The sequence below is a fragment of the Rhineura floridana genome, chromosome 1, assembly GCF_030035675.1.
Source record: "Rhineura floridana isolate rRhiFlo1 chromosome 1, rRhiFlo1.hap2, whole genome shotgun sequence".
NCBI lineage: Eukaryota > Metazoa > Chordata > Lepidosauria > Squamata > Rhineuridae > Rhineura > Rhineura floridana.
Window position 1 is genome coordinate 308,725,692 of NC_084480.1, and position 23,757 is coordinate 308,749,448.

The 23,757-nt window shown below is 43.5% G+C and overlaps 1 protein-coding gene across 5 annotated transcripts in view; it reads right to left on the reverse strand.

Moving 5' to 3' along the window:
- Nucleotides 1-23,757, reverse strand: part of ST3GAL1 (ST3 beta-galactoside alpha-2,3-sialyltransferase 1) — a 140,555-nt gene that overhangs the window by 22,844 nt on the left and 93,954 nt on the right. For 4 of the 5 annotated variants that reach the window (XM_061606950.1, XM_061606943.1, XM_061606939.1 and 1 more), the window contains exons 4-5: nt 3,176-4,054; nt 277-473 (exon numbers count right to left, since the gene is read on the reverse strand). In XM_061606950.1, the coding sequence (XP_061462934.1) occupies nt 277-473; nt 3,176-3,490 (512 nt within the window). In that variant the 5' untranslated portion in view covers nt 3,491-4,054. Of the gene's footprint in view, nt 1-276; nt 474-3,175; nt 4,055-10,198; nt 10,334-23,757 lie in introns of those variants that run through there. The other variant, XM_061606949.1, reaches the window with a different exon arrangement.

The following is a 23,757-nucleotide window of genomic DNA, read 5'->3' on the forward strand; positions in this document are numbered from 1 at the left end:
CCCAGCCCTACCCATAGCTGCTAGGACCTTCTACATGTGATGCAAGTGCTTGATCACTGAGCCACAGGCCTTTCTCCAATGGAGTCGGTTCCTCTATTCACCTGAGTGAGGGGAAGGTATGTGTGAATCAAGAGTTTGCAATAACAGGCTGGAAATTGTAAGTAGCAGCTGTGGTTTGGTTCAGCTGTAGATATCACCTATTTAACCTTCATGATAGAGATATCTGTGTTATTTTGCTTTCAACGACAAAGAGGTGTTGATGGAACACTTACTCACCTGAACACAAAGTCATGGCTGTCGATTTCTGGGCCGTACTGTGATTGCTTAAGGTTACCCGAATTTCCCACCACGGCACATCTCCTGCACCGCGAACTACTTCTCTCCAGAAGCTGGTCTCCATCTCCAGGAATGATCTCAAACAGCTCGTGGATGGTCTCATTTAAACCCTTGGGGTTCTTTTCTCCTTGCAGTTTCTGTAAAGAAGAACGTAGGAGTCACTCCACAATATTCAGAGGAGCTGCAAGAAAGGATTCACTGAAAGAGCCTTTTGGACATCAACAGGTCAGAACAGAGTAGGTGGCACGGTCTGATCCGCGTAAAACCTTTCAGGCTGGGCTTGCTTGTTGGTTTGGTCAATGAGGGGACACAATGAGCGGCTGCTTTCTCTGGGAGCTCAGGACCCCAGTGGTGTCCTCAAGCTCACCTCTGTCTCTTCTCCTATAAAAGTCAACACTTTCCCTTTACTTTGATAGTGCTGGATTTGGAGACACTGTGGGGAGAGGTCGAAATCTGCCCTCTACTCTCTCTTCACAGAACCTAACTGCGTCAAAGGTAGGCGGCTTAATGATGGACCTTTAGCTACTGAACAGTATCACTAAAGCTGTCAGGCAGGACCCTGCTCTGAGCAGCATCCTGGACTCTGACTTCAGCTCAGAGAAGCCGATCCAATCCATCAGTCCAGCAACACTGGAGGACAGCCCAGATCCCAGCCCAGTGGATCAGAAGCTCTTGAGCCTGAGATTCCCCCTGTGTCAGGATCTCTGGATCCCATGTGCATGGAGCCTTCACACCTGAGTACCTGCCCCTTTCCATCCCAGTGACCCACACCTGCTCATGGTGATAGAGCAATGTGTTCAGAGGGACTTGTGAGGATGGAGGGCTAGGCCTCAAGCCAGAGGCTTGCCCCTTCAGGTTCTTCCATTTCTCAAGGAAGTGGTGGAGGCTACATTGGGTGATCTGACCCTGGAAGCATAAAAACATCCAGTTTACTTGCAGACTTCATCAGAGGAAGCTGCTCACCTGGAATGTTCCTTGTTGCCTTGCAAGACCAGGACAGGACAAAAGCTAAGAATACCATCCCCAATAAATGTGCAAAAAAACTTTTTTTAAAAAGTTGTTGTGCAAAGTTCTACCTTGACTTGAAATTTCCAAATGTTTTTTTTTTCGCCTCTTCCTTCCAAGCAAATGTGAACATCTATTAACAAGCAAAAGTTCTTTCCGCAGCTGTTCCCCCTCCACCCCAGCCCAATTATAACGTGAAATAAGAAATGAGCCAGCTGGTGAAACCAGAGGCGATAAAAAAATCCGGACACTGCCTCTAATGCTATTGATTTTGGGGAGGTTTGGTAGGCTTTTTTTGTGAGCATAGATTTAATAGGTCCCTCCGACATCAGGAAAACCACACACACGAGAGGTTTCTCAAGGACGACTTGCCACAGAAACTGGATACCACGGGGAACAAAATGTTTCTCTGCATGGTCACTAAGCTTAGGTGCCTCCAGACTGCAAGAGAGATTCAAGAGCTTACTGGAAATCTAAATTTGGGCAAGTGCTCTGTCGCCTGAGTGCAATAAATCCACTTAAAAACTTTTTGTGGTTATGAAAGTGAAGGGGAAAATGCACTGAAATGTGTGGGATGGACAAATGTTCAACTGGAAGATGTATAAACAACCTGCAAGCAAATCAGGACAAATGCTCATTGTCGTACAACCATCCCACAAACAAAACTGAATGGATTGTTCTAGGAAAAGATACTGATTGTCAAACCACTCTGTGAATTGTAGCTCTGTGAGGAGAACAGGAGTCTCCTAGCAAGTCTCAGCACCCTTAACAAACTACAGTTCCCAGGATTCTTTGGGGGAAGCCATGACTGTTTAAAGTGGGATAACAGTGCTTTAAATGTATAGTGCAGATGTGTATGCATATAGGGGACTTTGTTTTGGATGGGACAGATCTCAGGTTTAAATTGGAAGGCTACAGGTTTCCCATCTTTGACACAGAAGCTACAAGCATACATATATACGATCCAACTTGTGTAAACCATGCAGTTGGTAGCCCATATCAAATCTGGGAAATGACTGTACAGTTGGGACTTATGAACATTTTACTTTCCTTGTTTAGATCCTATGCAAACATTACATCCAGCAGTGTGAACATCCAAGAGGTCCAGAGGCGGAACATGTGTGTCGATTTAGAAGGCAAAGATGTTATCTCACAGCTCCATAACACCAAGACATTTGTCCAAACTGGGAGAGATTTACAAGCATGTGTGTCAGTTAAAAGGAATAATGTCTCTGTCTGGGCCTGTGGTGGCTCTTGTTGTTACACATCAAGGAAAAATGTAATTGTGGGTCATGGGAGTCAAACAACCGTTCAACAGACAAAAGGGAGCTGCTTTCTATTTGCCAAACTTCATACTCAAGTGTGTGTGCATGCATACATGCATGCGCACGCACGCACACACACCATCCTAATCACCAATAAGGATGGGGGAGAAATTTGATTTTGATTTTAATGAGAAACTGCCTAATTTGCCCTTCTCCAATCAACATGTGAGCCAAAACACAATTATCTTTCAAAATTTTCACTTCCCAGAATTTTGCAATGCAGTTCTTGAACCAAACAATGTGTACAAAAATGTGTGTACTAGGGTAAAGTGTGCTCAGAAATGCACACATTCATGTAAATAACACATAAAAATGCATTATTTGGGGGGAAAGTGCTTGCAAAATGTGTCTTGTAGTCAAAACTCTGCAGAAAGAAAGTCTGTTAGGAGAAATCTGCATGAAAACACAGACGAATTTTCACGAGGATTTAAACAAACTGAAAATTGCTGAACTTAAGACTGAGAAACCGAGAGAAGCCAAAAAGGCCAGCTCCATCCGTCTACACTCACCAGCCACCAATTGTAGCTCTCTACGGGCATAAAGGCATTCCGTGTAGTCAGAAAAGGTTGCATAGTTTGGTTAAACCTCTCGTCAAACCAGAGTGAGACCCCTTCTTCGGAAATGCACGTGCTGCAGCTGCAAGGCCTCCGGGTGTATTTCATCAGTTTTTTAAACTGCTCCGAAAACTGGTAGACGAGATGTTTGGGGTCCCAGGTGACAATGACTGCGTTGTTTGTGTAGTTCAGCAAGAATGATGTGATGGTGACGATGAAAAGTAAGGCAAGCACAAACATTTTCAGGCCCCTCTTCCGGATGGCAAGCATTTTGGCTTGTGGCCTTACTGCACCTGGGCGCCTGAGTGAAACGCCGGCGACTGAGGTAAGTAGAAGTGGAGGTTTCTTTTCTGAGCTTTGTTTAGGCCACGGGCAGCAGTTTAAAGACTTTTATTGTTCAGAAGGAACAGCCTGCATGTCGTCTCCTTGGAGCCACTGAAATGAAGTGAACACAGACCATCCCTTTTCTTTTTTCTTTTACAAGACAAAGCGAAACAAAGTCCACTTTCAAATCTCTTTTTCTTCAGCTCTCCTTGAGCAGCTGCTAATTTCTCCAAAGGTTTAATTGAAACAAACAACTGTAATTTTCTTTTTCTTTTTTTGCCACCCAATCCGTTTGAGAAAGGAAATTATTAACAGTGTTAAAGAGACTTTCCCCCCCTTGCTCTGGGGGTAGAGAAACCTTAATTGAAAAAGGCTTAAGCAAGAAAGGTCACATTTTTCTTGAAAATTATTTCATTACGGCAGCCGATTAGTTCATTCAAAGGGCATCATTCCAGGCAACTGACAGTCAAAAACCTTGTTCACGCAAGCTGCTGAAAGCTCCTTCTCCACCTGGAAATACAAAAGAGAAAGAGAAACTTCACTGGGGAGTTTAAAGGATCTTTCCATTTAATAAAAGGTTTCATTTTCCAACTCCTATAGGTGCAAATCATTGGAACATTTGTTTCTGTGGCTCCCATGATGGGGTTCTGGGGTCGAGAAATTTTCACAGAGGCCTTTTCAATATATTAAGGCTCCGCTCTCTGCAAGCTGAGCCTCTCGTCTGCGGGATGTTCTGTAATGTATCTGTGACACAGTCTCTCTCTCTCTCTTTTTGTGTTTTAAAAATTACAGTTTGCAAGCATTTCATGACGTATACCCTTACATTAAGCCATTACTGCTACAGAATATTCATAACAGGACGTGTTGGAACTCTGGAGTAGCCACAGCAAGTCTCCATGCCTCTGCTTCACAACAACAGATGAATCTCTGAGGATGCCATTGGACCATCTAGCTCAGGCTGCATTGGCAGCTGGCAAATGTCTACAGCAGCAAGCAGAGCTCTGTCCTAACCTTACCAACCTGTGATATTTTGGTTTGGATATGATGCTTTGAACTGGAAGGAGATGCGTGCAGAGTAGAGCCAAAAAAATTCCCACATACTCTCAAACTAATTGAGTGATAGAATTCATTTTTTGTAGTGTTTTATATGCACAGGCTTTTGAAACAATGCAAAACATTTGGTCAGTGGTAGAGCACATGCTTTGTACCCAAAAGGTCCCACGTTCAATCCCCACTGTCTCCAAATAGTGCTGGGAAAAGACTCTGGTCTGAACCCCTGGAGAGCTGCTACCAGTCCGTGTAGACAATACTGAGCTAGATAGACCAATGGTCTAACTCCATATGAGACAGCTTCCTATACTCCTATTGGTGATCACTCTCTAAATATCCCAGGTAATACTGCTGGAAGCCATACAGGAACGAGGTCCATTCAGTCCAGTATTGTTTTTCCAATGGTGCCCAGCCAAATGCCTCTGGAAAATTCGGGAAAATTCTCCCTATCAAAATGTATAGGGGAGAATTTTTGAGGCGAAGGATTTTTTTTTCCTTTGCAGGGAAGGGGGAGGTTTCACTTAATCTATACCAGGGATGGAAAGATCTGACTGTTTTGGTTCTCCGAGTTTCTCACTTGTCCAATGTTAAATTCAGTCCTCTACATTTCTACAGCGATCTGTGAATTTTTTTTTAAAAAAATCCTCATGAAAATTCTCCACCATTTTAGTGCGAATTTCTCCAAATAAACACATTTTTGTAGGCGGTTTTGACAAAGGTACACATTTTTGCAAGCCATTTCTCACCATTTCATGCCTTTTTGCATGTTATTTTCGCTCATGTATTCATTTTTATGCACACTTTCCCCAAGTATATGCATTTTCGTAAATGTGGATTAGTTGGCGAACTGCATCCCAAAATTGTAATAAATGCAAATTTCAAAGGATGGCTGTGTTTCGGTTCCCAAATTGTTTCGGAAATTACGAATTTGACAAATTCTGCTTGACATGCGAACTGAACCGAAATTCTCACCCATCTATACCACCTCTGCAGTTACTCGGCACTGAATGCAATTCTCTGAATATTGTCAGCCTCTACTGGATGCAAGTTGAGAACGGGTAGGAAAGCTCAGGCCCGGGGCTGAATGCAGCCCCCCCGGGCCTCTCTATGGGACTTTTTGGGACTCTCCCTAGGCCATGCCCCCTTCGTGCACCGCTCACCAGCCCTGCTCCATGCCCTCGAGTGCTTTTGCCTGGCCAGAAGCTGTCCTTGGCCTGCGATAATGCCTCTTTCTTGGTTGGATAGAGGAAGGAAAGATGTGTGTGTGTGTGGAGAAATTTCTACTTGTGTGCCACTGGAACGTGGTCTACTGTACAAAGGTGAAGAGTCACACCTGTTGCTCTACCTACTTTTGCCTCTGGCCCTGCCCGTTACCAGCACACACCTCCTGGAAGGTTCCTCCTTAGAGAATGGGGCTCTTGGGCTGAAAAAAGGTTCCCTGCCCCCGCAGTCGAGATATGCGCAGCAGCCATTGCCATCAGCCCCAAGAGGTAAGGGGGCAATGGTTAGGAAAGCAAGACAGTGGCAGTCAAAACGTTGTCCAAAGTGCCCCAGTAACCCTGATCACACAACATAAGCAAAACTGGGATCATGCCTACTGGCCTTCTGCACTCTCTGAAGCTGTATGAACAGAGCTGTGCCAATTCCGCTCACAGCTTTGGATGAAAGTGTGGACCAGTGGAGCACAGTGGGCCCAGTCCCGCTTCCCCTGATCCAAGACTTCACTTAGGGCAGATCCACACCATACCTTTAAAGCATGTCCAACACACACTCACAGTACAAGACTTCCTTCAAAGATTCCTGGGAGCTGTGGTTTCCCCCCTCACAGAGGTACACATTCCCAGCACCCTTAACAAACTACAGTACCTATGATTCTTTGGGGAAAGTCATGTGCTTTAAATGTGCATTGGACGTGCTCTAAATGTATAAGGCCAACATCTAAAGCTATCTTACATGCAGAACTACTGTGGAAAACCACATAGCTTTCCACTGCTCCATTTACTTTAGCATGTGCACATGTTGGAAAGAGCTCGATTTAACCCAAAGAGGGGTTTTTTTTGTCTAAAGACTTTCCAAATAAAATAAAATAAGGTCTCTCACAAGACAAATCATGGTCACACGAGTGTAAGCTTGAAAGACGTGATTGCAGAAGGCATTTCACCATGCAGAGTCAAATGGCATCTGAAAGACTTGGAAATGTGACTCCTGTGATTCTGTGCTTCCTCGTACATCATGAGCGAGGGCTGGAAGTAACAACTGTCCATAAATCTCAGGTGGGCAGCTTGTGCTCCCTGTCCAACCCAACCTCCCCCTCCCCCCTCTGTGTTTCTCCATAGACAGCTGAAACCTGCACTGTTCCCCAGCACTAATTCACTCAGGCGAGCAAAGAAAGGCATTCTAAATCATTGTCCTCAACATTGACATTTGCACAGGCAAAACACAGGCGCGACCAATTGCTCTCCCATGGAAAAGGAAGGAGGAGGTGGTCTGTGTGGGGGTTTCGTACTGAAGGATAAACTGCACTAGCTGAAGCTTTGGAAGTGCCAGTGTGACTATAGATATAGCTGTATAAAAGCCATTTCTCAACGTTCCATCAAACTCTAGTGTTACCAAGAAACAAAAGTAAGGGCGAGACTATGCAGATGAAAAGGACAGGACTATGCAGCCGAGTCCAGGGAAAGACCCTTGCTTGCTTCCCTAGAGAGCTGCTGTCAATCAGTGTAATCAATACTGAGCTAGATGGACCAATGGCCTGATGCTGTAAAAGGCAGCTTCCTGTGTTCCTAATTCAATGGCACAGCACATTCTTTGCATGCAAAAGTTCTCAGAGGTTCAATCCTTGGCGATTCTAAAAAGATATTGGACAGCAGGTGATGGGAAAGTCTTCTGCCTGAGATGTTGGTGCAAGATCAGATGAGAGATAGCCAACATGGTGTCCTCTAGTTGTTGTGGAACTACAACTCCCAACATCCCCAATCATTGGCCATGATAGCTGGGGCTGATGGGTTTTGGAGTCCAGCAACATCTGGAAATGTTGGCTACCTCCGGGGTAGATGATGGAGGACTACCTCACTGTTGGAGGCAATATGCTTCTGAATGCCAGTTGATGAAAACTGGAAGATAGGACAGTGCTGTTGTGCTTAGGTCCTGCTTGCAGGCTTCCTGTAGGCATTTGGTTGGCCACTGTGAGAACAAGATGCTGGACTAGACAGGCCACTGGCCTGATCCAGCAAGGCTCTTCTTATGTTTTTAGATGGACAAATGTTCTGACCTAGTGTAAATCAGCTTTCTATGTACCCATAAGTCACAACTGGGAACCTTTAGCCCTCCAGATGTTGCTGAACTACAACTCCCAACAGCCCCAGCCAGCATGGCCAATGGCCAGGGATGTAGTTCTGCAACAAGTGGAGGGCCAAAGATTCCGCACACCTGTCATAAGTAAAAAAAAAGCACAGGGTGTAAGGATAATCATAAGGTGAAGGCAAACACCTTCCCTCAAGCTCTGAACGTAGGTGACCCAATCTTTACAGACAGATGTTCCACCAGGGATTGCATGAGGGTCTCCTTGCTTTACCAGAAGCCCTCCCTTGGCACCTACCCCACCTGTCATAACGGCTGTGATTTCACTATTAAACAAGAAGGCATATAAGGATAAAATCAACTCCCAGGGTTGTAGCTGTTACAAAGCTAACAAAGTGCCCATTTCCTCTTCGCCTTATGTGTCAATTCTTTTATTGAGGCTTTTCTTTCTTTACGTCACTATCAAGAAGGCACAACCAAATATTTAGAGAGATTGTCCTAACAGCCTGTTACTGATTACACTTTTACTGATTAAACATTACACTTGAAATAGTTCAGTTATGGGATGAAGTTAGCAATAAGAACAGAACAAAATTATATATATATATATAAGGAACTAATTCCTCTGATCAGTTGTGGATTATCTTGCAAAAGATTGTGGAATCTTTCTTGTCCCGAATTCTCCCTCAGATCAGAGAAGCCAACTTGTGAGGCTGATGGTCCATCAGGGCCGGCATAATAAGAACATAAGAAGAGCCCATTGGAACAGGTGAATGGCTTGTCTGGTCCAACATCCTGTTCTCACAGTAGCCAACCAGATGCCCTTGGGAAGCCCACAAGCAGGTCCTAAGTGCAACAGGAGACACCCCTCCTGTGGTTTTCAGCAAATGGTATACAGAAACACACTGCCTCCAACTATGGACAGAGAGCGTAGTCATCACAGCGAGTAGCCACTGAGAGCAGCATCTTCCATGAATTTGTCTAATCCTCTTTTAAAGCCATCCAAGTTGGTAGCTATCAATGCCCCTTGTGGGTTCCATAGCTTAACTATGCACGGTGAGAAGCACTGTCTGTCCTGAATCTTCCAACAGTCAGTTGGATGGCCCTAAGTGCTAGCATTAAGAGGGAGAAAACCTTTTCTCTATCCACTTTCTCCATACCATGCATAATTTTATACACTTCTCTCATATGGCCTCTGACTTGCCTTTTTTCTAAACTAAAAAACCCCAAATGCTGCAACCTTTCCTCATTCATCCCCTTGATCATTCTGTTTGCCCTTTTCTGAACCCTTTCCAGCTAGCGATAGGGGAGAATATCTGCTAAATCAGATTTAGTACCAGATTTTTACATAATCTGACAATCCGCTGTCTTTGAGGACCGGCATTGATTTCTTGTGGCTGTCATCAGCATGGTTTTTTAAAAAAAATCCACTCTGAATTTTACGTTATTGTCTTCATAACTGTCTCTAAGCTGATACATTCTTAACTGCTGTCTAAGTGATACCAATCATCATTTACATCCATTAACCTCCCTTCAATTTTAGGCCATTATCTGCCTAATTGATACGTGAACAGAAAAAAGTGGAATAACCAAAAGCATTTTCATAACCATTTTAATTAAAAATTACTTTTTTGCGTAAAAGTATCAGCAGATCAGCAATTGCAGAAGCAGTTGGAGGGGAAAAAAGGGCAAATCAGCAACAAAAGCCAAACTCTCTGAATTCAAGCGGATCAAAAGTAGGCAGCGAACCCCATTTCTATTTCCAGCTCTACAATTTTTTTTCTGAGGTGAGGCAACCAGAATGGTACACAGTATTCCAAATGTATATTCCACAGTATGCCACACCATAGAGTGGGATTGTGGGGCATATTTCCTTCTCCGTTCTCTCCTCCCTCCATACTTGTTGCTGAGAGGCAGGTGTGGGGAACCCTTTTCAAACCCAAGCATCGCATTCCCTTCTGTGTAACCTCCTGGGGGCCACATGGCAGGGGCTGGCAGGGCCAGAGGCAAAGGAGAGCAGAGCAACAAGTGTAGATTTCGCTTTTGTACAATAGGCTAGTTTCTACTCACACTCACACTCACACATCCCATCTCTAGCCTCCATCCAGACAACCAAGAAGCACAATTAGAGTTCAAAGACCCGTTCCAGCCAAGCAGACCCACTCAGGGTGCAAAGCAGAGCCAGTGAGGAGTGTGGCCTAAGAAGAGTTCCAAGGGCCACACAGAGGGGCCTGGAGGGCCACATTCAGACCCTGAGCCTGAGGTTCCCCACCCTGCTATAAGGTGTCTACTTTCCTGGCTCACCACCGGGTTGCCGCCCAGGAATCATTCCCTGTTGGTTCGCCTGCATCTCCCACACTGAGACACTACTTCTTTTTCTCCATATCCTTTCCAGGATATGATACTTCTACAGCTGCTCTCTCCTCCCTGACTTCTCTCCCTCTTTAGTGTATGCCAGGAAGGGAGAGTGCATCCCACACAGCCGTGAGGCTCTGCAGAGACAAGGATCAGCTGCGTCAAGCCTCTGACAAGTCCCAGCTGCAGCCTGCCTTCGACAGTATCTCAAGATATTATTACTCCTAATATTAAATGACTTCAAACATTATTTTAAGTGTGCTTTAGCCACACAACTAGGCTCACTGCACCTTGCTGAAGGGTTCCTCTCCCTTACAGCACCAAGAACCAGCAAAAATTGATTGGCTCGGAAGAATTGGAGGTTTGAAAATGGGGATCTGCCACAAAACCAGTCAGCTACCAAATCCTAGTTGTGGGATGTCACGGTGACATACTATGCACTGACTAAAATGTTAGGTGATCGAATCTACTCTAGAAGGAGTGATAACATGTTTCTGTGTCTGCTATACAACCCAATCCTAGCTTGTCTACTCAGAAGTAAGTCTTACTGAATTCAATGGGGCTTAGTCCCAGATTAATAGGGTTAAGAGTGCATCCTTTTAAAATTAGCAATGTTTATTTATCAATCACTATGTGTGTGTGTGTGTGGCTCAAGGTGATTTACAGTCATATCATAAAGAACTAAAATGGGTTTTTAAAAACAGCTTTAAACAGTTTTAAAAACAATACAAAATGAACACCTAAGGCAGAGACCTTTTCATCAAACTAGAAAAGCCCATCAAAACAAAAATGTCTTCAATTGTTTCAGAGAGTGAGCACCTGTCATATCTCAACAGAAATGCTGTTCCACAGAACAGGGGCAGCCACACTGAAAGCTCTGCTCCGAATTACTGCAGAGCAGGCTTCTGGAATTTTAGGGATTTCAGGAAGAAAATTTCCTGCAGCATGCAGTGCCCTACTAGGTATCTTAGGGAGAAGGCAGTATCTCAAGTAACCTGGTCCTGAGCTGTATAGAGGTTCATACATAAGTACCAAAACATTGACCCTGGCCTGGTAGCAGACTGGCAGCCAGAACAAATCCTACAGCCAAATTCTACAGACAAGGTGTTTCATGCAGGCAGGTTCATGGCCTGAGACTGATCCTGTATCTTTAGGAGAAGAGAAAGTCAGCCAAGTGCAGGTGTTCTTGCAACACTGTAATGGGAAAAACCACAAGGTGGAATTCTTCCTTCCCTCTGCACAACTTTTAAAGATACAAAAGACCTCTTGGAGGCTGGGCCTGGCAACCAGGAGGTCTTCTGTATCTTTAAAGGTTGTGCAGGGGGAAGGGAGAATTCCACCTTGTGGTTTTTCCCATTACAGAGTTGCAAGAACACCTGCACTTGGCTGACTTTCTCTTCTCCTAAAGATACAGGATGTCTCAGGCCCTGAACCTAGCAACCCTAATCTGCACCCACAAGCAGCTTTAGGCTACAATCCAACACACATTTAACTGGGAATAAGCCCCATTGAATCCAATGGAGCTGACTTCTGAGTAGACAAGTATTGGATTGCTGCCTTAAAGATTAAGTATCATCAGACCTGTCTAACCTTAACTTCATTATATGAAGATTATTGTTGGATGTATTGTGACTTGGTGAGTCATGAGCATGAGCTTTCTTCTCAACAGAATATTTTAAAACAGGCAACTTAATTGCTCTTGTATTAAAAGGTTCATTCTGTGCTATTACTTTCTGCCTTCAAGGACTGGTAAACAGACTTGGTAACAAAGATCTTGTGGCCTTACTATATGCAAATGTCTCTAATACCCTAGCCTAACACATGTCTTTGTTAAAAAGGAGTTACTAATGGTGTTCTGACCTTAAATGAAAATCATATTTCAATGAAAACGAGTTTCATAATTTTGCATACTTTTAATTCTTCATATTTTTATAAAAGGTATTTAACAGATCTGGCATTGCAGTCAGTCCCTTACTGATCATAGCCCTTTCCTCTATATCAAACATCTTGTCCCACCCTCCCTTGTATCCTCATTCCCAAACATTCATGAAAAGTTCTGTTATCATGAGGCCAGCAATAAGGCAACATCAGAACAAGAGCAGGAGGGTGTTTCCTCCTAGTTTTGAAGAGGTATGTCCTCACTTAACCTCTGCATGCAACCATGTCAACTATTGCATTCCCTGTTTTTCCAAATTAGCCTGTTGCCCTTTCCACAGTGATTGTGTTTTTTTTTTTGGGGGGGGGTAGATTTCGAATCGGGAAAGTTTTGCACCGTGTTAAATAAGGAAGAGATCCTAGGAGTGGGAGAGTACATCCTTTGCATGCAGGAGGTCTCAGATTCAACCACTGGCATTTCCAGTATTTCTTTTTTTAAGGATTGTGTAGCAGGTGATGGGAAAGACCCCTTCTTGAGACCCTGGAGAAATGCTCCCAGTCAGAGTAGACAATAGTCCGTCTGGGATAGATGGGCCAACAATCTGACAGTTTCCTATTTTCCGGTCTCCTGGAACTTACACAAGGTACCACATCGCTCTTTTGCATCCAGGCGTGGCTTTCAATTTAGGAACGTGGGAAGCTACCTTATACTGAGTGAGATCATTGGTTCACTTAGCTTAGTATTGTCTACACTGACTGGCAGCGGCTCTCTGGGTAATTCAGGTGGAGGATATTTCCAACCCTACCTGGAAGTGCCAGGGATGGAACCTACAACCTTCCACATGGAAAGCAGATGCTCTACCGCTGAGTTACAGTCCTTCCCCTAATGTAAGCCCTTCATTTTCATTCCCAAATGAGTTGAAGCCTATGTAAGTGAACCTACCCAGGCCCTTAGAGTTTCATCAGAGGCCCTTCTCCAGGTCCCTTCTTTGAGGGAGGCTCAGAGGATGACGACAAGGGAAAGGGCCTTTTCTGTTGTGGCTCCCCATCTGCGGAACACTCTCCTCAGTGAGGTCTGCCTGGCACCTTCGCTTCACTTTTCCCAAGGCTTTTGATGGAACTATGATGATGTCGCTTTTGCTGTTCGTGTGCTGCCAAAGCTTCCTGATGCTGTTATGGGTGAGTTATTTTGTATCTTTTTTTTATGAACTGCAGACGTTTCTATATGAATATTATAATGTATTTTATGCATATGTTTTAAAATAAGCTTCAGTCGCTTGAAGACCTTGGGGTAACAAACAACTAACAAGTATAATAATAATAATAATAATTCCCACCTTCCTTCCATAGATCTCAAGGTGGCATTCCTAGGGTTCCCAGGTGGTCTCCCTAACCATGCACTGACCAGAAACAAGCCTGTTTAGGCCCAGCAAGGCTAGTGTAACATGTACCTTCAGACAATACCAGCTGCTCATATTCCTCCTTTGTTCCCTTCCTCCACTGGTGGAAGCTACTCAGGGCAGGGGTGGCAGCTGTGGGATTCTGTCCCCGCAGAGGTGCATCTGATATCTTCATTATGTACTTTTTGTCATATGCTGAAGATGCCCTCCCTCTGTTTTAACTTTTAAATGCATCCTGAAAACCTTTCTGTTGTGCCAGGCAATTAAGAACGTGTCCTTTCACAGTAGCTGCTCTTTGTTCCTATTGTATTGTTAATGTTTTTATTGTATGGTGGTTGTTTTCTTTTTAACTTGTAAGCTGCTTTGATGTTTTAAATGAAATATTTATTTATTATTTATTTATACGTTTATCAAGTTTACATCCCGCCCTTCCTTCCACAAGGAGTCCAGCACAGCAAACAAAAATACTAAAAACACTCTTTTGTTACTCTTCAAAACTTTGTGGGGTTTATTATTTATTTATTTCATTTATTTATTACGTTTATAAACCACCTTTCCTCCAAGGAGCATCCAACGTAGTGCTAGGTGAAAGCCACTCAGCGGTATTACAGGCATACCCCGCTTAAAGTAGCTTCACTTAAAGTCGCCTCGCTATAAAGTGCATGCTCCATACTCCACCATACCCCGCTTAAAGTACGCGCTTCGCAACAATGGACACTTTATTGGCATGACGCCGCTGCCATCTAGTGGGGATTGCGTGCAGTACAAGTGAAGATAATTGCTTCCCTTTAAGTACATTTTCACTTAAAAGTACACTCTCCGGTCCCATTGCGTACGTTAAAGCGGGGTATGCCTGTACTTGTTCTGCTGGGGAAATGTTTAGTGCTAGTGGAATGGTGTTGTGCAAGAGAATGTATAAGTAGGTTGCTGGTAACCTTGTTGCACAACAGATTGTGCAATCTTTTGTGCAACGGGTTTCTGCCTGCGCAACTGTTGCATTGGATTCCTCTGTTGCACAACATTAAAACTCACCCCTCTGCTAGCACAAGAGCCTTTGCGCTAGACGAAAAGAGAACCTTGGTACAGGTTCTAGGTAGGGTGATGATCTATAATACTAATTTATGAATATCTAGTCCAATGCCCTTGTTCAGTGCAGGATCTAGAAAATAGGATGGAACAACATCCATGATAAGATGGATATGCAGCCTCCCGCGAAGGAGGGCCCACCACATCCTGAGGCACTTGCTCCACTCTTATTGGGATGTGGAATAGGAAGAGTCCGTGGGGCCAGACGGACAGGCTAGCTTATTATGAGAGAAAGATACTGACCTTTTGCAGAAAGCTTTTTTTTTTTATTAAAGATCACTGTTTATGTAAGTGACCATGGGACTATATATAAAGCAGCTTAGCTGCAATTTAAAACATATTTAGCTTTTTTTCAGTTGGTGGAAAACCACAGCATATTTCCATAAGTAAACACTAATGTCCCAGAATGCAAAAATTGCTATCTTTGTTTAGTACACAAGGACCTAACCTGTTCCCTTTCTGCTGTTTTTTTCCTGTATTTTTCCATTACATTTAATTGGGCTTTTTAAAAAACATTCAAACTTTTTTTAGAAACAGGTTGTTTTGCCTTGATAGCTGAAAAAGGGTTTGTGATGGTAGCTGAAGTCTCATGAAGCTGAATTCCTCTGACTTTTGCAGAAAAAAAATATTTACCCAGCCTCAAGGGAACAATTGCACAAGGACTTTCATCTCATATGACCGTGCTTGCTAGGGCTGATGGGAGTTATAGTTCAGCACCATCTGGAGGGCCAAAGTTTCCCACCCTTGGAGTTTAGCATAGTGTAACTTTCCCGTACTGGGTGCCCTGCAGATGTTTTACACTATAACACCCATCTGCCCCAGCCAACACAGTCATGCAATTGGAGGGCATCAGGTTGGTGAAGGCTGATATACTGCATTTGTGCCAATTCTGCCATGTCTTCTATTTGTAGATGGCACTGGCATGCTAGGCAGTCTGGAGCAAATCAGAGGTCAGCTCCAACCGACACTGACCCACAAACTAGCATGCTCAGGCCTTTGTGTGCTACAGACTTACAGAAAGCACATCATCTGAGATGCCTCGTCTCTGAGGCATGTTCTAACACTGCCCTGCATTTGCCCACCATTTGGATAAGAGCCACCCCATGGCATAGAGCTAAGTAATACAGCATTATTAATAGCTAAGGCAGGCATGTTGTGGCCAGGTTTTAACCTGGTAGAGTTACCGACAAGCACGGCTGTGAGCGCTTATTCCAAAGGCTAGAAAATAAACACAGGACATCTGATACCCCTGCTAATTCTGAATGACAGCCCTGCAACAACATCAGATGTGACCCTTCCTCCCCTTCTTTGGGTTGTGGTTTTGACAGGCTTTGAGATTTGACGAGCGGGCTCTTTTGACTGTAGATCAGAGCAAAATGTCTTAAGAATGTGCCCAGGTTGACACCCTTGTCTGGACCAGTTGTGCAAAAACTATTAAGAGCGCTAATGGAGTGAAGATTTCTTTCCAGCCAATTAGAAACATGTCATCTAACCGATCAATTCATTATCAGACAGTTAAAATTAAATACGCTTGCATATTACCAAAACCTTATTATAGGCTACTTCCTGAAATGCAGAAGGAAGGTCTCTCTCCCCCTCCGCTCTTAATACTACAAACTGGGGACATTCAATGAAGCAGAAGGTTTGAAGGTTTGGGGCACACAAAAGAAAGAACTTCTTCACACAGTTCAGAGTTAAACTATGGAATTCGCTCCCATGAGATAGCGAGGCCACAAACTTGGAGGGCTTTGAAAGAGGATTAGACAAATTCACGGAGGATAAAGCTATCAATGCTTCTAGCCATGAAGGCTGTATTCTACCTCCACTGGTGGAGGCAGTATGCCATTGTGCTCAGGTTCTGCTTGAGGGCTTCCCATGGGCATTTAGTTGGCCAATGTCAGAACAGAATGCTGGAGCAGATGTGCCTTTGGCCTGATTCAGCGGGGCTCATACTAAGTTTTTTTTTAAGAAAGATACATTTTAAACCTAATTTTTGCAAATAACCTCCAAATTAGATTACTGCAATGCACTCTATGTGGGGCTGTCTTTGAAGATGGTTCGGAAACTGCAGCTTGTGCAAAATGCAGCGGCCAGATTGGTAACATAATAATAATAAAATAAATAAATAAACACGAACCAGACGGTCCGAACATATAAAACCGATTCTGTCCTGCTTGCATTGGCTGCCTGTATGTTTCCAAGCTCGATTCAAGGTGCTGGTTTTGACCTATAAAGCCTTACATGGCTTGGGACCCCAATACCTGATGGAACGCCTCTCCCGATACGAACCCACCCGTACACTACGTTCAAGATCAAAGGCCCTCCTCCAGGTGCCTACTCCAAGGGAAGCTCGGAGGGTGGCAACAAGGGAGAGGGCCTTCTCAGTGGTGGCCCCCAAATTATGGAATGATCTCCTTGACGTGGTGCGCCTGGCGCCAACACTGTTACCTTTTCAGCGCCAGGTCGAGACTTTCCTCTTCTCCCAGGCATTTTAGCATGTGTTAAATTGTGTATGTGTTTTAATGTTTTTGATTGCTGTAAACCGCCCAGAGAGCTTCGGCTATGGGGCGGTATACAAGTGCAATAAAATAAATAAATAAATAAATAAATAAATAAATATAACAGAGAAAAACGAAAGAAACATTGTCAGCTAATATTAACAATAAGAATATTCCACTGATCTTGAGTTGAACATATAAATTAATGCAGGCAGTCCATATGTCCAAATTGGTATCCAACTGATTGATTATAAGCTATAATGGATGCAGAATGGGCACGTTGTTAAGGATAAGAGAATTTGCAGCTGAATAAACAGGTGCCCCCATCCAGCAAGGAAGAAAGCCTCTGCTCATGCAGGTATCCGATGTGTGTCTGGATGCATATCCAATCAGTGCAAAGCCAATGTGGTACAATGGTTAGATTAAGACTAGAGGGATCCAGGTTCAAATCCCAATCCACAGCCACGTTGCAATGCTCACTGAAACTTTACTGAATGGTTGGCAGTGGTAGGCAACTGAAGCTGGAGGTGGTTTACCAATTTAAAATGGTCCACAATTTTAGACTCCTTGACTTAATTAGGTGGTAATCCTTTAGATGGTAATGTGTGTTACTTCGCTTACTGCAAAATGTGGCAAGCCAGCCTTGCTGCATTGGGGGGGGGGCTTTCTCTTCATTCTGCTGAGTGGGGCCCTTGACATGTGCCCATTAGTGGTCCTGACTGCACCACTGCTGCCTAGATGCATCTTGTGATGTACATGCATATCTCCATGGGGAAAATATCTGTAAGCATCATTTCTTCCCCTAGCCACCACACCTTTCACTATCCACTTTTCTGTGAAACTTTTGACTTAACCCTCTTAACCCTTTGAAACAAACCTTGCCTCCATGTCATAGCCCTTGATCATATTCCCCCTTTGCTTTGGTCATATTCCACTTTTCCTTCCCTCCTCGCTCTCCTTGAGTTAAATTTTGGACTGTAAGCTCGCAGAGAGCTGAGATTTATCTATTGCAATGTCACCCTATAAAGAGCCATGGATGTGGATTGTTTTATCTCAGTGAACTCACCATAACCAAAACAGACTTACATATAAAGACACATGCCTTTAACTCACAGCCCAACCAAGTGCAAATTAGCTCTTGCCAATCAACATTGCCCTGCCACCAAAGCAATGAGAATTTGAGCTGATGAAAGCCTACAGCCCTCCTGAAAAAGACGTTCCTAGTTAATAACAAAAAGTCACATACAGGTTACAAAACTTCCAATCTCCCTCAAAGGGCTGTCAGTACACAGTCTTAACATTGTGCCTGCAGTTCATTTTCTGTACATCTGCTTCAATGGAATATAATAGCCACCACGTTGCTTGGTAACACCATTATTTTCAATTTGACAACTTAATTAAAATCAAAGAAGAACTTGTTTGCCGCAGCAGAGTTTTTTTTGGCTCCTCCCTGCTTCCCTGTTCTCTCCTAACTCCTTCCATAAATGGAAGAGAAGACAAAATTTAGGCCTACCACCCGCCCACAGACACAAAGCTGCACTCGTGGAGTCCAGCCTTTGCTTTCTCTCTGTGGAAAATGGTACTGAAGCAAGCCTGCCTGCCTCCTCTCCCACCTCTTTCTTGCTCCAATTGACATGCACGGTCCACGTCATGTTTCAGAGGTCTAACTGCCAGTTTTGTGAAACCCATAATTTGGCCAGATTGCTGACAGATTCTGAGGAACTGTCCCTAGAAGGTTTTATGCTTTAATTTTAGCATCAAAAGAAAAGGAAGAATCCTAGGCTGATAAGAAGGCTGCATTAACAGAAGTATAGTTTCCAAATTGTGTGAAATACTCGTTCCCCTCTATTCAGCATTGGTTGGGCTTCATCTTGAGTACTGAGTCCAGTTCTTGATACTGCAGTTTAAGAAAGATGCAGACAAACTGGAACAAGTTTGCAGGAGGAAAATTTTTTATTTATTTTATTTTATTTATTAAATTTATATACCGCCCGACTAGCGATAGCTCTATGAAAAAAGCCCTATGAGTAGTATCTAGTACTTCAGATGCTTATTTGTTGTGAACCGCCCAGAGAGCTTCGGCTATGGGGCGGTATAGAAATTTAATTAATAAATAAATAATAAATAAATATGAGGATGATCAGGGGACTAGAAACAAAGCCCTATGAAGACAGACTGAAAGAAAGTTGTGTCGGAGATAACTTCCTCCTACAGAGAGTGGAGGAAGCAACCAGAGGATCAGCTATCCTTCACTTGATTCTAACCAACAGAGATGATTTGGTGGATGAAGTGGCAGTTACGGGAACTCTGGGGGAAAGGGACCACACCATACTTGAATTCTTGATTTTAACAGACGCAAAAGCTGAGGGTAGCCATATGCGCACCTTGGACTTCAGGAAAGCTGATTTTAATAAACTCAGAACAATTGAAGTACGGTTCCATGGCAAGCGACCCTAATGAGAAAAGGAGTCCAAGATGGGTGGGAGTTTCTAAAAACGGAAATTCTAAAAGTGCAGTGGCAAGCAATTCCACCAAGGAAAAAAAAAGGGGGGGGAAACAACAGAAGAAGCCAATGTGGCTTCACAAAAAGCTTATAGGTGACCTGAAAACAAAAAAGGACACATACAGGAAGTGGAAAGAAGGCCAGGCCACAAAGGAAGACTACTGGCAGGTATCATGGAATTGCAGGGATGGCATCAGGAAGGCTAAAGCTGAGAATGAGCTGAGGTTAGCGAGAGATGCTTTCTTCAGGTACGTTCATAGTAAAAGACAGAGAAAAGAAATGGTGGCTCAGTTACTCAATGAGGATGGCAAAATGATAACAGATGACAAAGAAAAGGCAGAAGTGTTCAATTCCTACTTTGGCTCAGTCTTCTCCCAAAAAAGGGTCTATGACCCTCCCAGGAAACATGAAGTAGAAGGGGCAGGATTAGAGCTTGAGATGGATACACAAACAGTCCAGGAATACCAAATCACTTTGAATGAGTTCAAATCAGCAGGCTCTGATAAACTGCATCCTAGAGTATTGAAGGAACTGGTTGAAGAACTCTCAGAACCGCTCTCTATTATCTTTGTGAAATCATGGAGGACTGGTGAAGTGCCGGATGCCTGGAGGAGAGCTAATGTTGTCCCTGTCTTCAAAAAGGGCAAAAAGGAGGAACTGGAGAACTACAGACCAGTGAGCCTAACATCAATCCCTAGAAAAACTCTGGAGCAGATTATAAAGCAGTCAGTCTGTAAGCACCTTGAAAACAGTGCAGTGATTACTAGGAGCCAACATGGATTTATGAAGAACAAATCCTGCCAAACTAATCTTATCTCATTTTTTGACCGGGTAACCTCCCTTGTAGACTGTGGGAATGCTGTGGACAAAATATATCTCGACTTCAGCAAAGCTTTTGACAAAGTGCCTGATGATATTCTGATTAGCAAGCTAGCTAAATGTGGGCTGGATGGAACAACTATCTGGTGGATCCACAGTTGGATCCAGAATCGTACTCAAAGAGTGCTTATCGATGGTTCCTTCTCAAACTGGGCGGACGTAACGAGTGGAGTACCACAGGGCTCGGTCCTGGGCCCAGTGCTCTTCAACATTTTTATTAATGCCTTGAATGAGGAGGTGCAGGCAATGCTTATCAGATTTGCAGATGATACAAAATTGGGAGAGACTGAGAACTAATACCTTGGAAGACAGAAACAAAATTTAAAGGGACCTTGATAGGCTAAGCATTGGGCTGAAAACAACAGAATGAAATTTAATGGGGATAAGTGCAAAGTTCTATATCTAGAAAAAGAAACCAAATGCACAGTCATAAGATGGGGGATACTTGGCTCAGCAACATTACATGAAAGAAGGATCTTGGGATTGTTGTTGATTGGAAGCTGTATATGGCCCAACAGTGTGATGTGACTGTAAAAAAATGCAAATACTATTTTAGGCTGCATTAACAGAAGTATAGTTTCCAAATTGCGTGAAGTATTAGTTCCCCACTATTCAGCACTGGTTAGGCCTCATCTTGAGTACTGTGTCCAGTTCTGGTCTCTGCACTTCAAGAAGGATGCAGACAAACTGGAACAGGTTCAGAGGAGGGCAGCAAGTATGATCAGAGGACTGGAAACAAAGCCCTATGAGGAGAGACTGAAAGAGCTGGGCATGTTTAGCCTTGAGAAGAGAAGTCTGAGGGGAGATATGATAGCACTCTTCAAGTACATGAAAGGTTGTCACACCGTGGAGGGCCGGGATCTCTTCTCGATTGTCCCAGAGTGCAGGACACAGAATAACGGGCTCAAGTTGCAGGAAGCCAGATTTCAACTGAACGTCAGGAAAAACCTCCTAACTGTTAGAGCCATATGACAATGGAACCAATGACCTAGAGAGGTAGTGGGCTCTCTGACATTGGAGGCCTTCAAGAGGCAGCTGGACAGCCATCTGTCGGGAATGCTTTGATTTAGATTCCTGAATTGAGCAGGGGTTTGGACTTGATGGCCTTATAGGCCCCTTCCAACTCTACTATTCTATGATTCTATGAAATGGGCATATTTAGCCTTGAGAAGAGAAGACTGAGGGGGGATATGATAGCACTGTTCAAGGGCTTTAAAGGTTGTCACACAGAGAAGGGCCAGGATCTTGTTTCGATTGTCCTGGAGTGCAGGACATGGAACAATGGGCTCAAGTTACAGGAAGCCAGATTTCAACTGAACATCAGGAAAAACTTCCTGTTAGAGTGCCTAGAGGCCATCAAGGGGCAGCTGGACAGGCATCTGTTGGGTATGCTTTAAGTTGGATTCCTGCATTGAGCACGGGGTTGGACTCGATGGCTTTATAGGCCCCTTCCAACTCTACCATTTTATGATTCTATGATTCTAAGAAAGAGAACAGGAGGGGCGAGAAACAGGGATTGAACCTGCAAGGCAGATGTTCTACCACCAGGCCATGGACCTGCAAAAAGCAGTACAAGTCACCAAGTAAAGGAAACCTCTTCAGGTACTTGAAAGGTTGTCACACCAAGTAGGGCCAGGATCTCTTTTGGATGATCATCCCAGAGTGCAGAACATGGAATAATGGCCTCAACTTATAGGAAGCCCAATTTTGGCTGAACATCAGGGAAAACCTCCTAACTGTTAGAGCGGTACAACAATAGAACCAATAACCTATGGAGGTGGTGGGCTCTCCAACACTGGAGGCTTTCAAAGGGCAGTTGGACAGCCACCTGTCGGATATGATTTAAGCTGGATTCCTGCATTCACCAAGGGGTTGGACTCAATGGCCTTATAGGCCTCATCCACCTCTACTATTCTATGGTTCTAAATATATCAGGCATCATTGCTGTCTCACACAAACAATATGCCCAACCTTCCCTGGTAGCTTCACAAGGTGGTGAAATCTTGTCCACAATTACAGATATTCTGAGAAAGGGGTTCCTGAAAATTTTCTGAACAGGATTGTCACCCACTTCAAGGAAACTGTACAATAGAACATGTGAATGTTTGCTCTTATGTCCCATTATAGCCAATACAGTTTACTCCCAATTGGAGCGTGACAGGGCTGCATACATGAATAGACAGTAGACGCTCGGCCAATTAATTACAGGAGTTTAAATAAGCTAATTCAATCTCCATGCACTGTGGAATACAGAGAAAACAGTAACTCTTAAGGTTTTTTTTTAAAAAAAACAAACCATTCCTACATGATTTTATTTTATTTATAGAAGTATTTATATATTGCCTTCTCATAAGTATCAGGGCAGTGTGCAGCAATGAAAAAAGCCCATTAAAACAATAAGAGCAGTTTAAAAGAACAGCCATTAAATGACTCAAGAAAATATTTAAAACCTGCACCATTTGTAGATGATGGAGTTACATTTTATAGCAGGGATCATCTTAGGTTGGGTATAACCTCCTGGATGAGAGGAAAGGAAGAAATTCTCTAAGATGGTGCCTACCATAAGTGGTATCAGAGAAAAGGGAGGGCGGCTCTGTTCTTCACCCCCCCCCCCGTTGCTAGGATCTTGTGCAAGTTATAACGAAACATAAACTGGAAATTAAAACAAGGCTGCATTCCTTGAGGCCGCCACTTTGAGCTCCTTGAAGGAAAAGTATGACATAAATGCAATAATAAATAAATCCTAAGCTTGCTTTACTTGAAAGTTATCTCCATCAAAACACCAAGAGGACGTACTTCAGTGGGAAATACTTTTAGAATGGGACTATTAATGTGAAATTTACCATTATCAAAAATCTAACATGTGGGACAAAGCTCCCTCCACACACCCCAGACACAATAAATACCACTTCATCCCTTCCTTGCCTCACTTTTCCAAGTACAGCCACTGCCTACCTCCTGTTATTTTGTTAGTACTTTGAATAAAAATATTTAAAATCTAGTCAGTTCCCTTCCATAAAATGCAAGTTTCTTTCCATTAAATCTTGGGGTATGGTAGGATAGCACATGAGGCCACAGTCTTGCTGAAGGTCTAGGTCTGTTCTGGTCCGTACCTGGATGGGTAATTTCCTGAAATCCATACATAATGGCATCTATGCACATGATTGCATATATATTTCTTTAGTTCATTTATATTAAAGCAAAACTAAACAAGTGATTCGCCCCCCTGTTCTTCCTTCAGTTAAGGCAGTAGTTGTGGTAACTGAC